Genomic DNA, 20979 nt, shown 5'->3' with positions numbered 1-20979 from the left:
AGTGCAGTTTTTGTCAGCATTCATAAATGGTTATGAAGTTGAGGCTTTATTTCACAGTATGCATGTCAAGAATGGCTGTCTCTGATGACTATATGATGCAAATACAAGCACACCCATTGGCCAATTTATTGATCCTATGAAAAAATATTTTAACGAAGAAAAAAAAAAGTTAATGTAAGATGGGTGTTGTAGCCCCAACATGCCATGCCAAGGAACAGGAGGATGCAAGTTTGAGATAGGAGAAAGTTATCTATTTAGTGCCAACTTGGGTGGCTTATGCGGCAGGAAACCCCAAGCAAGGGAAACTGGAGGAAATACTTGTTTAAAATGTCATTCGCTTAAATTTAAAAAAAAAAGTTTACCCAACTTGTCAAAGCCTATCCTTGCTGTAAAGTATGCATGACGCTATTGACATGAGTTGGTGTAGTTAGGGTTTGCAAACAACAGTTATTTGAAATATTACAAAGATAGAGAACAATAAAGGGCCAAACCTACTTAAGGTCATTTGCTTTGTTTTGAATGGCATTTTAACCCATGTTTCTGGAGTTTAAAAACAAAACTGTTTACTTTTATTTCTCAGATGATTTCAGAAAGTGGAGGTAACACTATACCCTTGGGAACTGATGGAAAAGCACAGAGCATGGCAACTAACTTTGCTGCCTTTGATCCCTTCTCATCAACTCAAGCTGGCTGTAGTGCTAGTCCAACGTTCAGAAGTTCATTCGCCTCAAACAGTAACAGTCAGGTACTGCACATCCGTCATTGCATAGCATGCCAATGCTAACTTCAAAAGGTTAAAACTCTCTGTGTGGTTTACTCTGAAATAGGTTGATGAATTAACAGAAAGGGATTTTGTAAGGAAGCTGTTCTGAATATAATTCTCATTTTTTGGTCAGTCCTGTGTTACAGCATAAATAGAGACCTAGCATTTGATGAGTGTAGAAATAGACTTCTGCAGTGACTTTACGTACTTCGGTAAAAGAACTCCAGACTGAATGGGTATAGTAATCAAAAATCTGATGATTGGCTGCTTTTATGCACAAATTAGGAACACTAGCTGTTTTCTTATGGTACTTTTTACAATGCAAAAATGCAGCCAAGAGCAGAATCCTCATTCTGTTCCTGTTGGCTGCACTCCTTTTTAATATAGATAACCTGGATTATCTGAAAATTACAGCATTGCAACCTCAAAAATGCTTTATACAACAGAGTCCAAAGACCTGCTTATAGCTGAAACACATGGCATAGTGATTGCTATACCTAGACAGGGGACAGTGTCATGTTTTATGGTGCTCACTATCCCTCGATGAGGACAGTTTCATGTGCCATGGCGGTCACTATTCCTAGACAGGGGAAGTGTCATGAGGTATGGTGCTGACTATCATTAGATGGGGCGGGAGTAGTCTGGTGATTGCTATCCCTCGACAGGAACAGTTTTAATAGACACAAGAGTCTTTAATTTTTTAAAGAAATCCTAACAATCTGAATCTTTTAATCTTTCTTAAATGTGACTTGAAATGTTAATTGAATGTTATAGTTTTAGTCTCTCTTCCCTCTCCTAAGGAAACAAAAACTAATGCTACTGCACTTGAAAGTGTGGTATAAATTTTCAGATCAATATTCCCAAATTTTCTTTTTTTCTAATGCATATCCATCCTGTTTTATCTTTATCATAAATTCTTGCTTGGCAATTTCTTGTGTATTTCTTGACTCTTATGGTGGCCAAAGGAATTTATCACTGAGGTTTTACATTGAAATATCTGCATTGTAGTATTCACATTGCAAAGACTATTTCAAAGAATTCACAGTTTGCTTGTATCCACATTGCACTTTTATTACTGGATGTCGGGTACCCTTGGGTTGCAGAAAATGGTAGGCTTCATCTGCTTTTTTTTTTCCCTCCAATTTTTTCTCTTGAAGGCAGTCACTGATGTGATATTGGTCACCTTTTTGTACTTTGAAGTGGCCATTCTTCATGTGTGATGATAGGTTCTGGTAGGTTATTCAACATTAAGGGTGTAAGGATATTCCCAGTAACCACAGGCCAGTCAGTTTAACATTAGTGGGGGGTAAGTTTTAGAAACAATAATCAGTAAAGAATTAACAGGCACTTGGAGAGGTTTGAGTTAATTAAGGAGAGTTAGCATGGATTTGTAAAAAGGCAGATTGTGCTTAATTAATTGAATTTTTTGATGAAGTAACAGAGAAGGTTGATGAAGGGAATTCAATGGATGTTGTCTGAATGGATTTTAAGAAAGCGTTTGACAAAGTCTCACAAAAGGCTGGTTAACAAAATTGAGGCTCATGGAATAAGAGGGTCAGTGTCAGGTTGGATTAAAAAAAAAAATTGGCTTAAGGACAGAAAACAGCGAGTTGTGGTAAATTGTTGTTTTTCAGACTGGAGGATAGTAAATACGGAGGGTGATACCAATTGACTGCAACAGAACAATAGATAGGCTAGCAGAATGGGTAGACAAGTGGCAGGTGGAATTTAAAACCGAGAAGTGTGATGTTTTGCATTTTGGCAGAAGTGATAGGGAGAAGCAATATAGACTAAATGGCACGGTTCTAAAGAGTGTACAGGGACAGATCTGGATCTATGTGCATAGATCTTTGAAGGTGGCAGGAAATATTGAGAGAGTAGTTAGCAAAGCGTATGGGATCTTGGGCATTAAAAAGAAAGACATAGAGTACAAAAACAGAAGTTATACTGAACTTGTATAAAACTCTGATTAGGCCACACCTAGAATATAGGGCCCAGTTCTGGCCTCCACATTTTAGGAAGGATGTGAGGGTAAAGAGGAGGTATACCGGAATGTTTCCAGGGATGAAGGATTTTAGTTACAAGGTTAGGCTGGAGAAGCTGGGCTTGTTCTTCTTGGATCAAAGGATATTGAGGGAGATTTTGATGGTGTACAAAATTATGAAGGTTTAGATGAAATAGACAAAGGAAAGCTGTTCCCATTAGCTAATGGTTCAAGGACTGAATGGATTGCTCTATAGAGAGCTGGCATGGACTTGAAGGGCCAAATGGTCTCCTTCTGTGCCATAATGACTGACTCCATGACTCTACTGTAAGTTGACGCCTTTAGATGTATTTTAATGCCAAGCCTACAGGCATGGTTCTTGTGGAGGAGCATGGAAAATAGGACTGCAACTTGTTGTTTTACCGCACATGTAGATGCCAGAAGCTGCTGTCCTATTTTACACCATAACGTGAGAGATCATGATCTCGGCCATCTTATTACTGCTACATCTGGGCCAATAGTTATATTTGACTAATTAATTATATTTTTTAAATTCAGTAATTTTTGTGTGATTTGTATTAATTTAACAGACAAACAACACAGATGATCCCTGGTTCAACTGGAATACTAGTTCAGCTGGTAACTGGAGCACTAATAACACAGGTAACAATGGAAATGCCTGGAATGCAGTAAACTGGCCGACAAACACAGAAAGTTCAAATGCTCAGAAAAATAGCACAGCAGACAATTGGGACATGAGAGGCTATGGTCATCCACAGGCCTACCAGGGCCCAGGTCAGTGGCAGTAAACTTACAGTACAGTTCTCTAAAGTTCAGACATGCATGTTGTTAAGTCAGATTTCTGAGGACTTGCTGCTACATTGTTCTATGCGTCGCTATATCATTATTTTATGTTTGTGCTTGAGACTTACAATAGCTTTAATAGATGAATTGCCTACAGGCATTTTCTGAAAATAGTGATCTGAAAGGTGGTGGGGGGAATGAATAAATGAATGAAGGGTGTAAGTGTATGTTGCAGTTTCATATTTCTGTCAATCACAGTGGCGCAGTGGTTAGCACCGCAGCCTCACAGCTCCAGCGACCTGGGTTCAATTCTGGGTACTGCCTGTGTGGAGTTTGCAAGTTCTCCCTGTGTCTGCGTGGGTTTTCTCCGGGTGCTCTGGTTTCCTCCCACAAGCCAAAAGACTTGCAGGTTGGTAGGTAAATTGGCCATTATAAAATTGTCCCTAGTATAGGTAGGTGGTAGGGAAATATAGGGACAGGTGGGGATGTGGTAGGAATATGGGATTAGTGTAGGATTAGTATAAATGGGTGGTTGATGGTCGGCACAGACTCTCTGGGCCGAAGGGCCTGTTTCAGTGCTGTATCTCTAAACTAAGCTAAACAAAACAATGACTACAAATGTACTAATAAAATTCTGCTTCATTTGATGTCCAGTGATATGTTGCTTATGTAGCTAGAATGACGGCTGTTTAATAACAATGAGAGCTTTGAACAAAAGTACTGAATTGTTAACATTAAACATGTTTAGCTGTTGCATTATAATAGAAGCTTAATACACCATGCAGGTAGACAAGTACTCAGTCTGTCATGCTCTCCACTCACCGCATGAAAGGGCAGTGCTAAGTAAACTGGCTTCACTGTCATCTAACTGGCTTACTTTGAACATGTTTTAATCCAGCATGTCCACATGTACTTTAGCAATATTCCTCTGAAAAATAGAGAATTGAACTGTAGTAAACTGAACTGGTCTGTTTCCTGTCAGTTCTGTGCACCTTTTGTACACTGTCCAGCGCTACAGTCAAGCCGAGACTTGAGTACACAGCAATATGTTTTGTCTGTTCTCTTGCTTTACAGGATCATCAGTTCCTATCTAAGCCTTTTTCTTTTGTGTTTCTTGGTTCTAATTGCCTCATTGAATATCAGGGATTTTAGTAAGTTCACAATTGTTTTTTTTAATCCAAAATATAAAATCAAATATTTTCAAGTATTGTTTTAGTTATGACTGTGTGACTGTGTTTTTAGGCAAATAATCACAGGGCATGATGAATTTGTAACTCCAAATGGCTTGTTACTTAAGCATTTTTAAATTGTAGATCTGTTATTTCCCTTGGGCATTCACATGAAAAAATAATCTTCAGTCACTAGCAAAGTATTGGTGAAGTACTGCGCTGGATTCAGCCTGAGGGGCGGCGAATCTGAGCAGATTCGCCCGCCGTGGAACCCAACGCTGTATTTCCGGATTCCGATTTCTCCGGAGGTGGTGAAGTTCCGTGGCGGCACCTCTGCCGCTCTGCGATGACACCGTACTTTAAATATGTTATTACCTTTATGCATAAATTAGAATGCAATTTGCCGTGATCCTACCAGCGGTTCGCAATCTTCTGCTTGACGTGCGACAATCATGTGCCTTCACTTTCCCATCCTTGAAAAGGTGATGCCACCGAGGCAAGAGTCCTCAGTGCCTGCAAAGGAAGGTCTGTTTTTTGAAATAAAAAAAAAGTGCTGGAAATACTCAGCAGGTCAGGCAGCATCTGTGGACAGAGAAGCCGAGTTAACATTTCAGGTTAGACCTTTCATCAGAACCCACATCAGAACCCACATCAGAACAATCGGGTAAGTTTTACCTTGCTGTCTTGCAGAATTCGTTGCAACATTAACCACTGCCACTAAGGTTAATCCCCAAAGTGAGGGCAGGTTGGAGCTCTGTAAGTGCATATTGTTGAAGGGAGGGAACTCTGCAAGTGTATATCGTTGAGGGAAGGGGGTGGGGGGGAAGGATCTCTGCAAGTGTATATTTTTTGGGGGTGGAAGGGGGAGCTCTACAAGTGGGTACTGTTAGGCGGGGTTTGGAAGGGATATCTCTGCAAGTGGGTTCTGTGAGGGGGGGGTGGAAGGGAGGAAATGGTTGAACTCTGCAATCCAGTATCAGGAGATGCTGTAAACGGCACCACAAATGCAGCCCAGCCACGTGATTGGGGGAACAGCCATCGTCATTATGGTAAGTGGCTGCCCACCGCGTAATCGCAGTAGTGCGGCCGCGAGGGTCATGTGCAGCATGGTGGACATTTTGCTTTCCCGGCAAAGTGACTACAAAATCCAGCCCGCTGTTTTTGAATTTCTGCTTTGATCATGCATGCTTTTGTTACATATCACTTAATATGTCTTTTGCAATCTAAACTTGCATGTTTTAGCAACCTTACCTGATTTTTAATTAAAATATTCGTGTAGTGCAATGACTCTGTAAACTGTCCAGGAATATAAAATGGATTGTAAGAGCTTTTACAAGTATATAAAAAGGACAATAGCTAAAGTAAACTTTGGTCCCTTAGAGGCAGGGTTGGGAGAAATTATCATCTGAAATCAGGAAGTGGCAGAGATGTTGAACAAGTATTTTGTCTGTCTTCATGGTAGACACAAAATAGTTAACCAGAAATAGATGATAACCAAGGAGCAAATAAGAGTGAGGAACATAAAATAATTAATATCAGCAGAGAAAAAATATTAGAGAAACTTAAGGGACTAAAAACTGACAAAACCCAAGGACCTGATTGCTTATGTCCTAGAGTTCTAAAAGAGGCAGCTGTGAGATTGCGGATGCACTGACTATGATTTTCAAAAATTCTCTTGGTGCTAGAATGGTCCCAGTAGATTGGAAGTTAGCAAATGTAACGCCGCTGTGCAAGAAAGGAGGGAGAGAGAAAACCATAAATGATGGGCCAGTTAGCTTGACATCAGTCATCAGGAAAATGCTGGAATCTATTTAGGAAGTCTTAACAATGCACTTAGAAAATCATAGTATGATCAGACAGATTCAACATAGTTTTACGAAAGTAAAATTGTGTTTGAAAAATTTATTAAAGTTCGTTTTGAGGATGTAATTAGTCGGGAACGAGTTGAAGAGACATAGCTGTTGGCAGGAAAAAAGATAGAAGCGCAAGGAGGGAGCCAACTGTGTAACAGCCCCAACGACCAATTTTATCTGCAGCGCCTGTGGAAGAGTCTGTCACTCTAGAATTGGCCCTAATAGCCGCTCCAGGTGCTGCTTCACAAAGCTCTGACCACCTCCAGGTGCCTACCCATTGTCTGTCGAGACAAGGAGGCCAAAGAGAGAACTAGTAGGGTAGATAAAGTGGAGCCAGTAGATGTAGTATGCTTGGGTTTCCAAAAGGTGCCACATAAAAGGTTAATACTCAAGATAAGGGCTCATGGAGTTGGGGTAATATATTAACATGAATGGAGGATTGGTTAAGGGACGGGAAGCAGAGAGTAGGGATAAATGGGGCATTTTCAAGTTGGCAGGCTGTAGCTAAGTGGAGTGCCACAAGGATCAGTACTGGGGCCTCAGCTATTTACTCTTGGTCTCTTCATCTAAGTCATTAATGTAGATTGTAATGTGTCTAAGTTTGCTGACAGTACAAAGCGAGTTGGGAATGTAAGCTGTGAGGAGGACACAAGCTGCAGAGATATAGACAGGTTAAGTGAGTGGGCAACAAGGTGGCAGATGGAATATGATGTGAGGAAGTGTGAGATTCACTTTGGTAGTAAGAATAGAAAAGCAGAATATTTTTTGAAAGGTGTGAAACGTCTAAATATTGATACTGAGAGAGACATGGGTGTACTTGTACCAGGAACACAGAAAGTTAGCATGCAGGCACAGCAAGCGTTTAGGAAGGCAAGTGACATGTTGGCCTTGATTGCAAGGAGATTCGAATACAAAAGCGCGGAAGTCTTGCTACAACTGTATAGGGCTTTGAGTACTGTAAGCAATTTTGGTCTCCATATCTAAGGAAGGATATACTTGTATTGGAGGCTGTAGGGTGAACGTTCACTGGATTGGTTCCTAGGATGAGAGGGTTCTTCTGTGATGAGCGGCTGAGTAAATTGGGTCTAGACTCTCTGGAGTTCAGAAGAAAGAGGGGTGATCTCATTAAAACATACAAGATTCTGAAGGGGCTTGACAGGGTAGACACTGAGATGTTTTTCCCCTTGCTGGGGAATCTAGAACAGTGGAGGCACAGTCTCCGAATAAGGGGGTCAATCATTTAGGACTGATGAGGAGAAATTTCTTCGCTCAAAGGTTGTGAATCTTTGGAATTGTCTACCAAAGGGATGCTCCATTGTTGAGAATATTCAAGGCGGGGATAGATAGATTTTTGATCTGTCTGGGAATCGAGGGATATGGGGAGGCGGCAGAAAAGAGGCGTTCAGGCAGACCATCAGTCATGATCATATTGAATGAGGGGCCATATGGTCTATTGCTGCTCCTATTTTTTATGCTCTGATGTTTGGGATATGTTAGATAGTGGTGATTAAACATGTGTAATCCTTCTTTGAGTACAAATTTTGAGTGCTGCATGAAGTAGGGGTGGATTTGCGTTCTGCAGCATGCACACACATTTCTAATGGGAAATACGCCGGATGCATATCTGTCGGCAGCATGCAGATCACTGTCAATCAAAGTGCAACACTAATTGATTTGACGCCAGTGCTGCCATTTTGGAGCTCCACACTCCAGGCAAGCCCTCTCAACTTTTCACAGCTGAGCACTGCATTAAACGACATGCCGGACCCTCTCCAATGCTATTTAAATGGATCATGACCTACCTCTAGGTTAGTTGCTGGTTTATTTCTTGTGGCTGTTGCTGCAATTCTATGCATTTTGGGTACTTTGATTAAAGCTTCAATAGTCTACAGGGAGTTGTGTGGTAGATGCTGAAGTACTCTTTTTTTTTCTGATTTAAAAGTTTCTGCTCAGACAAGTTGCTCCCATGGATGGACTAGTCAGCCTTCCTTTTGGTATTGATCATGCATAGGAGAATTAACAGAGGCCATGCAGAACAGCACAGCTACTACAAGAGGGAGAAGGAGGGTGGAAAGACCCTCAGCAGTAGGCCATATCCAGATATGATGTTTGGGGAGTAATTCTCATACGTGAACTTCAGCAATGACCAATGATTGAGACTTCATTTCACTGGTGTGGTCATCACTGAAATTTGTCACATGGCGCAGCCACAGCCCCAGCTTCTGAGCAGGGCAAGGACTGCATTGTTTGTGGCTGTTATGTTGACCGTGGCTCTTTGTGTCTGGCTCCTACCGAGCTGCTGCTGGTGATATAAGCAACATCCGTTCGTTTGCAATAGACTGCTGCTAAGGAAGGTCACTGAGGCTCTCTATGCAAAGAGAGACAACTTCAACCTTTTCCCTCTCTCCAGAAACAAGCAGTTGGGGCGAGCAAGGTAGTTTGCAAGGATTGCAGGCTTCCCCATGGTGCTGGCTGCCATTGACTGCATGCATATTGCTTTGCATCCCCTCAGGTCCACTCTGTCATGTACTTGAACTCTCCTTCAGATTGCAGCTGATGTGTGACGCAAGCAATGTGATGTGCAGGTCAGTGTTTCAATATCCTGGCAGCAATCATGATGTGTTCATTCTGCAGCTGTGCTCCATTTCAACCACCACAGAAAACCAAAGCTAGGCGATTAAAGGTTACCCACTGACTACCATAGTTCATGACTCCACATGCACACTTGCATGGCAGGCATACAACGAAAGCCAAGCTGCTGCAAGAAATCTTTTATAGAGCTGACCATAGCATTCTGAAGCAACAGTTCCACTGTCTGGACCACTCTGGAGGTGTCTAACAGTACTGCGCTGAGTTGGTTTCAAGATTTGTCATAGTATGCTGTATGTTGCATAACCTTGCCATCAAGAGGGAAGAAGCTGGGGAAGAGGCTCAGGAGGAAGAGGGTGAGGGGGCAGCTGCAACCTAGACAAACCCTTTCTGCCTAGAATCGCTTAATAAACGATACCAGTCACCTCAGTGTCTAGTCCCTATTCGCTAAGTTCCACGTTCCTTACTTTACCTCTGTCACTGACTAAAACAACATGCTGTTGTCCACAAATGTAAAAATGAAAGCCAATACACATTCCAATCCAAATTTATACAATAAATCATGCAATAATGCATACAAAAATAAACTAATCAACTTTGTGCATTTCCTTAGTGCCTATTCCATGTGCATTTGCCTGTCCTACTGCTCCTACGAACTGCTTCTCCAGTGGCTATTTCATGGCTGGTGGAAGGCTGCGGAGGAGACTGCAGAAGCCCCTGGATGGTGACCTCCAGCAACTCTGTGCGTAGAACGACAGGCTTCAAACCACACTATCTGGGAATAGATGGCAGCAGTTTTGGATGGCTGGCTGATGGCCAACAACTGGAGTACTGGCAGGGTTGGGATCAGGAATGTTGGCATTCTGAGAGAGGGGACAGCAGGTTCATACTTCATGGAACCATTGCCACTTCTGGGGTGGTGCTTCAGCAATCCTAGTACTCTGTAGAACAGATTGCTGGAGCATTGTGATGCCCTGGAAGCCCCTTTGAACAGTGGTTTCCAGAACTATGATGGCAGCAGTCTGAGTTTCTGTGGCAGCAAGCATGACACCAGTCTCCGCACTAAGTCATTGGGTGGATGCTGCCTGTGATACAATAGAAGCTGAGACATCGATCATCAGACACTGCATCGTGATTGATTCCACAGGTGTGCTGCTGGAGGTAGCCACCTGTTCGGTGTTGAAAAGGATGGGCTCCAAGTTTTGTGTAAAGCCTTGTGCCAAGTTGGTATCAGACCTTTCCATGCTCCTTGACATTGAATTGCAGGCTGTCTGGTAAGCTGTCCAGTGTACCAAGTATTTGAATGCGTATGCCCATTAGCTGCCTTCTGTAGTCTTATCCATCAAAGTCATCAACTGTGTCCTCTGCAGCAGAACAAGTGTGCAACTTCTGGCGAGCTGTCCTTTGCCCTGGCTGCAGCACATTTGTGCTCAGTGCTTCGCCACATGCAGATCCCACCTCTGTTATCCTCTAAATTGTGCACTGTGGCTGTGTAATCGTGTAACTGTATGTCTTCATCTTCACTGTCCTCTTGCTCTTCCTCCACTGCCTGCACAAGTTGCAATTCTTTGGTATCTGAAAGGAAAAAAGAACAAGGGTTGGGTTGTAATAAAAACAAGAAATGCTGGAACCACTCAGCAAGTCTGGCAGCATCTGTGAAAAGAGAAGCAGAGTTAACGTTTCGGGTCAGTGACCCTTCTTCATTTTAAGAAATAAGTTCAGTGGGGCAGGAGCAGGGTCACTGACCCGAAACGTTAACTCTGCTTCTCTTTTCACAGATGCTGCCAGACCTGCTGAGTGGTTCCAGCATTTCTTGTTTTTATTTCAGATTTCCAGCATCTGCAGTATTTTGCTTTTATTTAAGGGTTGGGTTGTGGTGACGGCATAGGAGAATGTAAGAAGTGCACGCTTATACCATTGGTAGACTTTTGGTCAGAAGAGATGGTAGGGTGACGGAGAAGCGGGATGAGAGAAGGAGGATCATCATCATATCAGTCCCACTGTTGGCATGGCCTCAGCAATGGCCATTTCATTGGCCCTTATCAAAATGGCCAGCACTATCTCCTCCATGGGGGAATTGGATCATGCAGATGTGCCTCTTCCCCTCTGATCAGTTCCTGCTGCTTTTGGTTATGCGCTACCTTTGCCTGCAAGAGAGAGGGAAGTGTCACTGCATTTAGAGCAGTATATTTGGGTGATTTGGCTATCATGGTTGAATAGATGCCAGTGTGTGTGAGCTGTGAGATATGGGTTTGAGGCTTGCAGGATTGTTATGTATGTGAGGATGAGATGAAGCGTATGAGTCCTGATCAGGGTTGTGATGAATTGAGCAGTGGGTGAGGCTAGTGGTACAGTTGGTAGGATATGGCATTTGAAGATGCATTCACTGACCTTGATCACTTGTATGAGACCATTAAACTACTTCTGGCACTGCATCCAAGCTCTTGCAGATGTGCTCCTGGACACTGCCTTCTTCCTCTATCACTTGCCACTGCTTTCTGAGCACATGTCTGGAGGGCCTCCGGCTCTTTTGAGGGTACAGGACATCACTCCTTCTTTCCGCTTCTTCTTCAATCAAAACCTCCAGTGCAACATTTCCCATGGATAGTCGCTGTTATGATCCCCATGGAGTTCACAAACCAAAAGAATCCAGGCCACCGAGCAATCTCAATTTAGAAAAAAAAACAAGATTTCACTTTTATAAATTTCACTTGAACACTCAAACAAAACTAACATAAATTAACAATGAACTAACAGTTAAATCACGGTCAATATATATGTATTAACATGTAATCTTTATCAGATGCAACAAAGATAGATCTCACTGATCTTCTGTCCTTTCAGCAAAGATAACGCCAGTTATGACCACAAAGTCCTTTTAGATTTCTGAACTTTTCAGGTAGATCTCCAAATCCCATCTTCCAAGATGCAGACACAAGACATGATCCCTTCTCGTCGATAGCAAGCGTTGCAGTCTTCCCTTCAAAGTTTTGGCCTTGTTGCCCTCGAACATCCTCGACCCTGCTCACGACAGTCTTGATGGTGTGGTTCCATTAATAACTCTTTTAAGGCACCGAAAACAACTGTAGCAACTTGTATTTGCCAAGGGCCAGCTCCCAGAAAACCGGTTCCAATCACAGCAGCTTGTCTTTTTTTTTAAAAAAGCAACCACTTCTTGCTTCAACACTGCAGTCTGTAATCATGTAAAACTGAAACCTGAGCTCCAATCACATGTTTCTGGTAACATCTCTGATCATATGACTGTTTGTTTTAACTGGTTCCATCCAGTTCTGATTTCCCTAGAACTATGAAGTTTTGGGTTTCATTTTCCAGTAAAGGACTGCCTCAGGAAAAGATGCAAGCTTTGACTCAGAGGTCAGTGCACTTAGCAGTACATTTCAACAGGTCAACTGTTCTAGCAGTCTGCACATGCAGACTCCATCACAGTTGTTGCACAGCACACTCTCTGCCCAATGATCTCAGTATCTCCAGTAGTCACAATGTACCTCATCTTCAAGAGATGCAGGCTCATTTTAAGTAGTGCTAGGCATTTGTGCTGTTGGCCCCCTGCTGATGCATGCAGCCAATGAACTGCATGGTGAGTGCTGGCTGTACACCAAAATTATCATGTGCAGGCAGCAGAAAGTTGGCAGTTGCCTGCATTTGTTATCAATGGGCATAAATTAATAATGCATCATGACGGCACAGTGGCGCAGTGGTTAGCACTGCAGCCTCACAGCTCCAGCGACCCAGGTTCAATTCTGGGTACTGCCTGTGTGGAGTTTGCAAGTTCTCCCTGTGTCTGCGTGGGTTTCCTCCGGGTGCTCCGGTTTCCTCCCACATGCCAAAGACTTGCAGGTTGATAGGTTAATTGGCCATTATAAATTGCCCCTAGTATAGGTAGGTGGTAGGGAAATATAGGGACAGGTGGGGATGTGGTAGGGATATGGGATTAGTGTAGGATTAGTATAAGTGGGTGGTTGATGGTCGGCACAGACTCGGTGGGCCGAAGGGCCTGTTTCAGTGCTGTATCTCTAAACTAAACTAGACCCCTGTGCCTATTTTCGGGAGTTATCCAATTTAACTCCTGGAGAGTAGAAAGCTTTTCAGTCTGAGTTGAGCATTGCCAATAAATCAAAAGGTACTTGTGTGTTGTCCTAAAGGTTTTAGGACATTCAGAGTGTAGAACGAGGAGACTGCAATTATTTTGATTTCTTTGTCAAGTTTTTAATCTGAATCCTCTCTGCTACAATTACAACCATTGGAGGCTTTTTGTTCTCACTTTTTGTTGCTAAAATTTGAACACCGCTCTTAGTATTGTCTGGCTTTAAGCAATCTGTAATGTATTTTTATTTTTTGGCAGTTAATGCAGATTTGGATTCAGTCATAATTTTTTCAGATTTAAAAGGTATTGAATAGGATCAATCAGAGATTGACGAAATCTTAACTAATAAAATTTTTAAGTCCAAACCTTTGAAAATCTGAAGTAGCGCTATATGATTTTTTTTTATGCTTCTCTGCTTCATATGTAATATTTGAAGTTGCATTTGTTTGTAATTTCAGTAGTTTTTGAGTTCTCGATTTATAAACCCAAGAACTATGCAGGAAAAACCTAATCACTTCTGTCTGACAGCCTGTATGCTGTTTTGAGCTATTTTAACACTCTTAAGCAGGGTTGTGCACAATTTCCATATTCTTAAAATTGATGCTGTGTGTAAAATTGCATTTGTAGGGAAGCTCTGGGTATATAACTCCTTGTTTCTTCACTATCATATTAGATTTGCTATTCTGTAGGTGCTGCAGATGATGATGAATGGGACGATGATTGGGATGAGTCCAAACCATCTCCAAATATTATTCCTCGCGCAGAATCTGAGTCAACAGAGACTGGTATAGCACGTGGAGCTCCTCGCAACAGTTCGGTGAAAATGTCACTCAATAGGTAATGGAAATAAGTAGCAGATATGTTTCATGTTCTTGTTGCAAAGTCAGAGAAAAATAAATTTCCTTCATAAAATGAATAGTTTCAAGTACAATGCGGCAAAACACATGCTTAATATTAAAAAGTTTAAGGTTTTGTTGGTGCTTATGTGTAGATGTTGGATAATGATTAAGAGACTAATATTCATTATCTTAAAAAAAAAATCAACCTACCAATGGAATTTCAGATAAAATTGCAGCTTTCAAAATCATATTAGTGGCTACTTAATAGGGAAAACACAGGCAGTGTCACTTTTTTTTGTTCCGAAGGTATTTTACCCTATAAAACATGGTATATTGTAAGAAAACATAAATTTAGATCATTTTCTTCATAAAAATATTGTGTTTTGTGATGGCAAGATATTCTGAATTTACAACAGTGTAGGGACATAGGAATAGGAGTAAGCCATTCAACCCTTTGCGCCTGCTTTGTCATTCAATTAGTTCTGGGTGATCTGTATCAACTCTTTTTTTTTTATCTGCCTCGGTCCCAAATCCCTTAACAACCTTGCCCAACAACAAAAATCTATCTGTCTCAGATTTGAAATTTTCAATTGAGCTAGCCTGGTCAGCTTTTTGGGAATGAGAGATCCAGACTTCTATTATCCTTGGCTTGAAAAACATAGCGGGCCTGAGCAACCAAGCTCTCATTTTAAGGTTACCCCCAATCCCACCACTGTTCTGGACTCCTCCACCAGAGGAAATAGGATAGATAAAAATAAACGATCATCCTTTAATCATTTTATACACCTTAATTAGATCACCCCTTAATCTTCTGTACTGAAGGGAATACAAGTCAAGTTTGTCTAAGCCCCAGTATCATTTTGGTAAATCCATGCTGTACTTACTCACAGGCTAATCTATCCATCCTGAGGTACGATGCCCAAAACTGAATGCAGTACTCCAGATGGGGTCTGACTAAAACTCTAAATAACTGAAGGATATTCCTCCCATTTGTAATCGAGTTGCCTTGAGACAAGGGCCAAAATTCCATTAGCCTTTTTCATTGTAAATTTGTTGTTAAGGAATTATGCTAATTGTACGTGCATATGAAAATCTAGCTAATTATATAATACACTCTCTGATGTCATTCATGGAAAGTTTATGGCACAGAAAGAGGCTAGTTTGCCATCGTGTCTATGCTGGTGGAAAAGCGAGCCACCCAGTCTAATCCCACTTTCCAGCATTTGGTCTGTAACCCTGCAGGTTACAGCACTTGAGGTGCATATCCAACTGAGGGTTTCTGCCTCTACTACCCTTTTCAGGCAATGAGTTCCAGACCTCCACTACCCTCTGGGTGAAAGTTTTTTTTTTCCCTCATTTTCCACCCCCCAATCTTACAACCAATCACTTTAAATCTGTTTCCCTCCCCCGCCCGAGTCACTGACCTCTCTGCTAAGGTAAATAGGCCCTTCATATCCACTCTATCCAGGCCCCTCACAATTTTGTACATTTCAATCAGATCTCCCCTCCAAGGAGAACAACCCCAGCCTATCCAATCTTTCCTCATGGCTGCACTTTCCTGGCAACATTCTCATAAATCTCTGTACCCTCTCTCGTGCAATTACATCCTTTCTGTAATGAGGTGACCAGAACTGCACACAGTACTCAAGTTGTGGCCTAACCAGTGATTTCTACAGTTCCAGAATAACCTCCCTGCTCTTGTATTCTATACCTCGGCTAATAAAGGAAAGGATTCCATGTGCCTTCTTCACCACCTTATCGACCTGTCCTGCTACCTCAGGGATCTGAGGACATTCATTCCAAGGTCACTTCCTCTGCACCTCTGTATTTTCCTATTAATTATGTATTATTTTGCCTTATTTGACCTCCCCAAATGTATCACCTCACACTTCTCCGGGTTAAGTTCCGTTTGCCGCTTTTTTGCCTGCCTACCTGACCAGTTCATCAATATCTTTCTGCAACCTAAAGCTATCCTCGCTATCTGCCACACAGCCAAGCTTTGTGTTGTCTGCAAACTTCTTGATCATGCTGCCTACATTTATGTCCAAGTTCTGTGACCAATATCTAAAGAGCATAGTGAGTTAATTAGGGGTAATCTGCAACATTGTTACACCAGATTTACTTCACTTTCATTGGCAAATTTTGATTCTTACCAAAATAGATTTTATGCCATCGAATACATTGCTCAGTTATTGAGAAAGCGCCGTCCAGATAAGATTTTCACTTATATTTTCAGACTCCATTGTATATGACATTGTAAAGTTACAAACTGCTTTGCAGCCTCTAATTGTAGTAAGTGAAGGTTTGTTTTTCTTTAAAAATCGTAAATATTCATTTTAACATGTGTGCAAAAAACAAAAACAAATTGTCAAGTGCTTTATTAAGAGGGTATGCACTTTTAAATATCTAGTGTATCTCTGTACACAGTGTCTGTATGCTGCTTCATTGTAGGGTGCCCATGTCCACATTTCTAATAATTTAAGTATTTTAAAGAAAAGCTTTCATTCTTGGAATCCTTTTAAATAATCGAACAGTTTTGAAAATTGATGTTTCACATCCTTATTCTGTTTGTCTCTTGAAGATAACATTTTAAGCTTTTGCTTTGATAAAATTTTAAATTAAACTTTAGAAGATTTTGAACTGAACAGAATTAATATCAATAGTTCAAGGTTGGTGAGGTAGCTCTGTTAATTAAGGGTGACATTAGTACATTAATGAGAGATGACCTTAGTTGAAAATGATCAAGGTGTAGAACCAGTTTGGATAGGAGAAATGGCAAAGGAAATAAGTCATTTGTGGATGTAGTTTATAGGTCCCCTAACAGTAGTTACACTGTAGGACAGAGTATACAGGAAGAAATAATGGGGACTCGTAAGAAAGGTACTTCAATAATCATGGGTGATTTTAATCTACATATAGATTGGACAAATCAGATTGGCAAAGATAGCCTGGAAGATGAGTTCATTGACTGTATTCAGGACAGTTTCTTAGAGCAATATGTTCTAGTGCCAACCAAGGAGCAGGCTTTTCTAGACCTGGTAATGTGCAATGAGACAGGATTAATTCATGACCTCATAATAAAGGAGTCTCTAGGCAACAGTGATCATAACATAATAGAATTTCACATTCAGTTTGAGGGTGAGAAATGTGGGCTTAAGACTAGTGTTTTAAACTTAAAGGCAATTACAAGGGCATGAAGACAGAGTTGAACTGAGAAATTTGGTTAAAAGGATAGGACAAAGTAGCAGACTTTTTAAGGAAATATTTCATAATTCTCAGCAAAGATATATTCCATTGAGAAAGACAGACTCCAGGAGAAGGATGCACCATTTTTTGCTAACTAAAGAAGTTAAAGATAGTATCAAATAGAGAGAAACAGTGTACAATTCTGCGAAGATTAGTGGTAGATCAGAAGATTGGACACATTTTAAAAAGCAGCAAAGAATGACAAAAATAAGAAGGGAGAAATTAGACTGAGAGAAAGCTCGCTAGAAATATAAAAACAGATAATTTCTACAAGTATTTAAAAAGGAAAAGAATCACTCAAGTGAGCATTGGTTCTCTAGCAAATGAGTCTGGGCAAACAATTGTGGGTAACCAGGAAATTGTGGAAGCATTGAACAGGTATTTTGTGTCAGTCTGCACTGTAGAAGACACAAAAAAATCCCAAAGATACTTGAAAAATGAGAGGTAAAAGGGAAGGAAGAACTTATAACAATCATTATCACCAGGGAAAGGTACTGAGAAAACTATTCGAGCTAAAGGGTGACATGTTCCCAGGACCTAATGGCCTGCATCCTAGGGTCCTAAAAGAAGTGGCTGCAGAGTTAGTAGATGCATTAGTTGTGGTCTTCCAAAATTCCCTAGATTTGGGAAAGGTCTTAACGGATTGGAAAATAGCTAATGTAACACCTCCATTCAAGAAAGGAGGGGGGGAGAAAGCAGGAAACTATAGGCCAGTTAGCCTAACATCTGTCGTGGGGGAAAATGTTCGAATCCATTATTAAGAAGGTTATAACAGGACATCTAGAAAATCGTAATGTGATCAGTCAGAGTGGACATGGTTTTGTGAAAGGGCAATAATGTTTGACTAATTTATTAGAGTTCTTTGAGGAAGTAACGAACAACGTGGGTGAAGGGGAACCTGTAGATGTGGTGTACTTGGATGTCCAGAAGGCATTTGATAAGGTGTCGCATCAAAGGTTATTACTCAAAATAAGAGTTCATGATGTAGGGACAAACATATTAGCATGGTTGGAGGATTGGTTAGCTAACAGCAAGCAGAGAGTAGGGAATAAAGGAGTCAATTTTGGGTTGGCAGGATGTGACTCGTGGAGTGCCACATGGATCAGTGTTGCAGCCTCAACTATTTACAATCTGCATCAGTGACTTGGACGAAGAGACCGAATGTATGGTAGCTAACTTTGCTGTTGACACAAAGATAGGTAGGAAAGTAAGTTGTCAAGAGGTCATAGAGTCTACAAAGGAATGCAGATAAATTAAGTGAATGGGCAGAAATTTGGCAGATGGAGTATAATGTGGGAAAATGTGAGCTTGTTCACATTGGCAGGCAGAATAGAAGAGCCGAATATTACTTAAATGGACAGAGACTGCAGAACTCTGCGTTAGAGGGATCTGGGCGTCCTGGTACATGAAGCACAAAGAGTTAGAATTCAGGTACAGCAAGTGATTAGAAAGGCAAATGGAATGTTGTTTATTGCTGGGGAATAGAATATAAAAGTAGGGAAGTTTTGTTACAACTGTACAAGGCTTTAGTGAGCCTGCATCTGGAGTACTGCGTACAGTTTTGGTCTCCTTGCCCAAGAAATGATCAAATTGCATTAGAAGCAGCTCAGAGAAGGTTCGTTCAACTGATTCCTGGGATGAAGGGGTTATCTTAAGAGGAAAGGTTGGGCTTATATCCATTGGAGTTTAGAAGAATGAGAGGTGATGTAAAATCCTGAGGGGAGTTGACAGGGTGGATGCTGGAAGGATGTTTCCACTTGTGGTTGAGACTAGAACTAGGGGAAATAGTTTAAAAATAAGGGGTCTTCCATTTAAGACTAAGTTAAGGAGAAATTTTTTCTGAGGGTCGTTAGTCTATGGAATTCTCTTCCCCAGAGAGCAGTGGAGGCTGGGTCATTGAATATGTTCAAGGCTGAGTTAGATCAATTCTTGATGCACAAGGGTGTTCATTGGAGGGGGTGGGGTGGGGGGGGAGAGACAGGTAAGTGGAGTTGAGGCCACATTCAGATCAGCCATGATCTTATCAAATGGCGGAGCAGGCTCAAGGGGCCGAATGGCCTACTGCTCCTAATTCTTATGTACGTATGAGACATTGTGTAACCTGGGTGCCTCAGCAATTATCCTTTTCAACTCACTGTATCAGTAACTCTAATGAGTGAGTTTCTTCAGTTACATCAGCTTTAAATATTAAAGTGATAATGAAATAAATGTAAGTTCTTGTTTTCTATAGCATTTTCCCATGTGCCCAGGATGTCCCAAAGCACACTACAACCAATAGAATGTTTTTGAAGTGTAGTCACAGTTTAGTTTAGTTTAGAGATACAGCACTGAAACAGGCCTTTCGGCCCACTGAGTCTGTGCCGACCATTAACCACCCATTTATACTAATACTACACTAATTCCATATTCCTACCACATCCCCACCTGTCCCTATATTTCCCTACCACCTACCTATACTAGGGGCAATTTATAATGGCCAATTTACCTATCAACCTGCAAGTCTTTTGGCATGTGGGAGGAAACCTGAGCACCCGGAGGAAACCCACGCAGACACAGGGAGAACTTGCAAACTCCACACAGGCAGTACCCAGAATTGAACCCGGGTCGCTGGAGCTGTGAGGCTGCGGTGCTAACCACTGTGCCGCAGTTGTGCATGAATTAACTGTTGTATTTTCCTGCCTATCAAGGTTACATAAACTACAGTTGAATGAATGACTAGATAAAATATTGATTGAGGAAAGAATGTTGGTCAGGAGGAATCCTTTCCTTTTTTTCAAATAATTCAGTTTCATGCTGATGACACTCCTTTTTAAGATTAACATATTACAGATATTTCTAACAAACTAGAATGAAGTGATTAGTCTCATTGCTCCTTATCTTGTAGATGTTATGTGTTCAAAAATTGATAGAGAAACTGTGCAAAACTACATATTAGTTTTGTTGATACTGATTAACTAGGAGGCCTTGTATCTGCATACTCACCCATTCTTTTTTTTAATATAGATTTCCAACCTTTTCCAAACATGGGCCTGAAGTCTACCTACTTTCAAAGCAACCATTAAAAACTACTGAGAAGATTATAATCCATGTAAGTTACACTGGTAACTGGGAGGAAAATTCTTCCTTGGGACAACGTAAAGACATCTTGTTCAATAGGCTAAAAATAGTTAAAATAATTGAAGCATATATTTTGCATGTTGATAAAATGTAAATGATGGTCAACTTGCTGGTGCTAAGAAAGGAATTAAAGAAACTAAAGCTGTAAGGAGAAGGTTTGTTTTTTGGTATACATTGAACCATTTTGCTGCTCTGATGTGTCTAAGGCAAGATGTCAGTGTGTCTCAGTTGGTAGCACTCTCACCTGACTCCGAAGGTAACTCCAGAGACCTGAGCACAAAAATATAGGCTGACACTGCAGTACTGAGGAAATGCTGGTGCCATGTTTTGGATGAGAGACTAAACTGAGGCTCTGTCTGTTTTTTCAGGTGGATGTAAAAGATCCCATATTTTGAAGAGTAGGGGAGTTCTACCTGGTATTCTGGTCGATATTTAATCTCACAATCGATATCACAAAAACAAATTATTTCAAAAGCAAAATATTGCACTGGAAATATGAAACAAAAACAG

General features: G+C 41.1%; 1 protein-coding gene across 3 annotated transcripts in view; it reads left to right on the top strand.

Annotated features, from left to right (window-relative positions):
- Positions 1–20979, top strand: part of snx9b (sorting nexin 9b) — a 307428-nt gene that overhangs the window by 83536 nt on the left and 202913 nt on the right. For 2 of the 3 annotated variants that reach the window (XM_068044777.1, XM_068044776.1), the window contains exons 4-7: positions 581–745; positions 3338–3542; positions 13957–14104; positions 20356–20440. In XM_068044777.1, the coding sequence (XP_067900878.1) occupies positions 581–745; positions 3338–3542; positions 13957–14104; positions 20356–20440 (603 nt within the window). The remainder of the gene's footprint in view (positions 1–580; positions 746–3337; positions 3543–13956; positions 14105–20355; positions 20441–20979) is intronic. The other variant, XM_068044778.1, reaches the window with a different exon arrangement.

Source organism: Heterodontus francisci, chromosome 13 (assembly GCF_036365525.1).
Source record: "Heterodontus francisci isolate sHetFra1 chromosome 13, sHetFra1.hap1, whole genome shotgun sequence".
NCBI classification, from domain to species: Eukaryota; Metazoa; Chordata; class Chondrichthyes; order Heterodontiformes; family Heterodontidae; genus Heterodontus; species Heterodontus francisci.
This window is presented reverse-complemented; position numbering and strand designations above follow the sequence as displayed.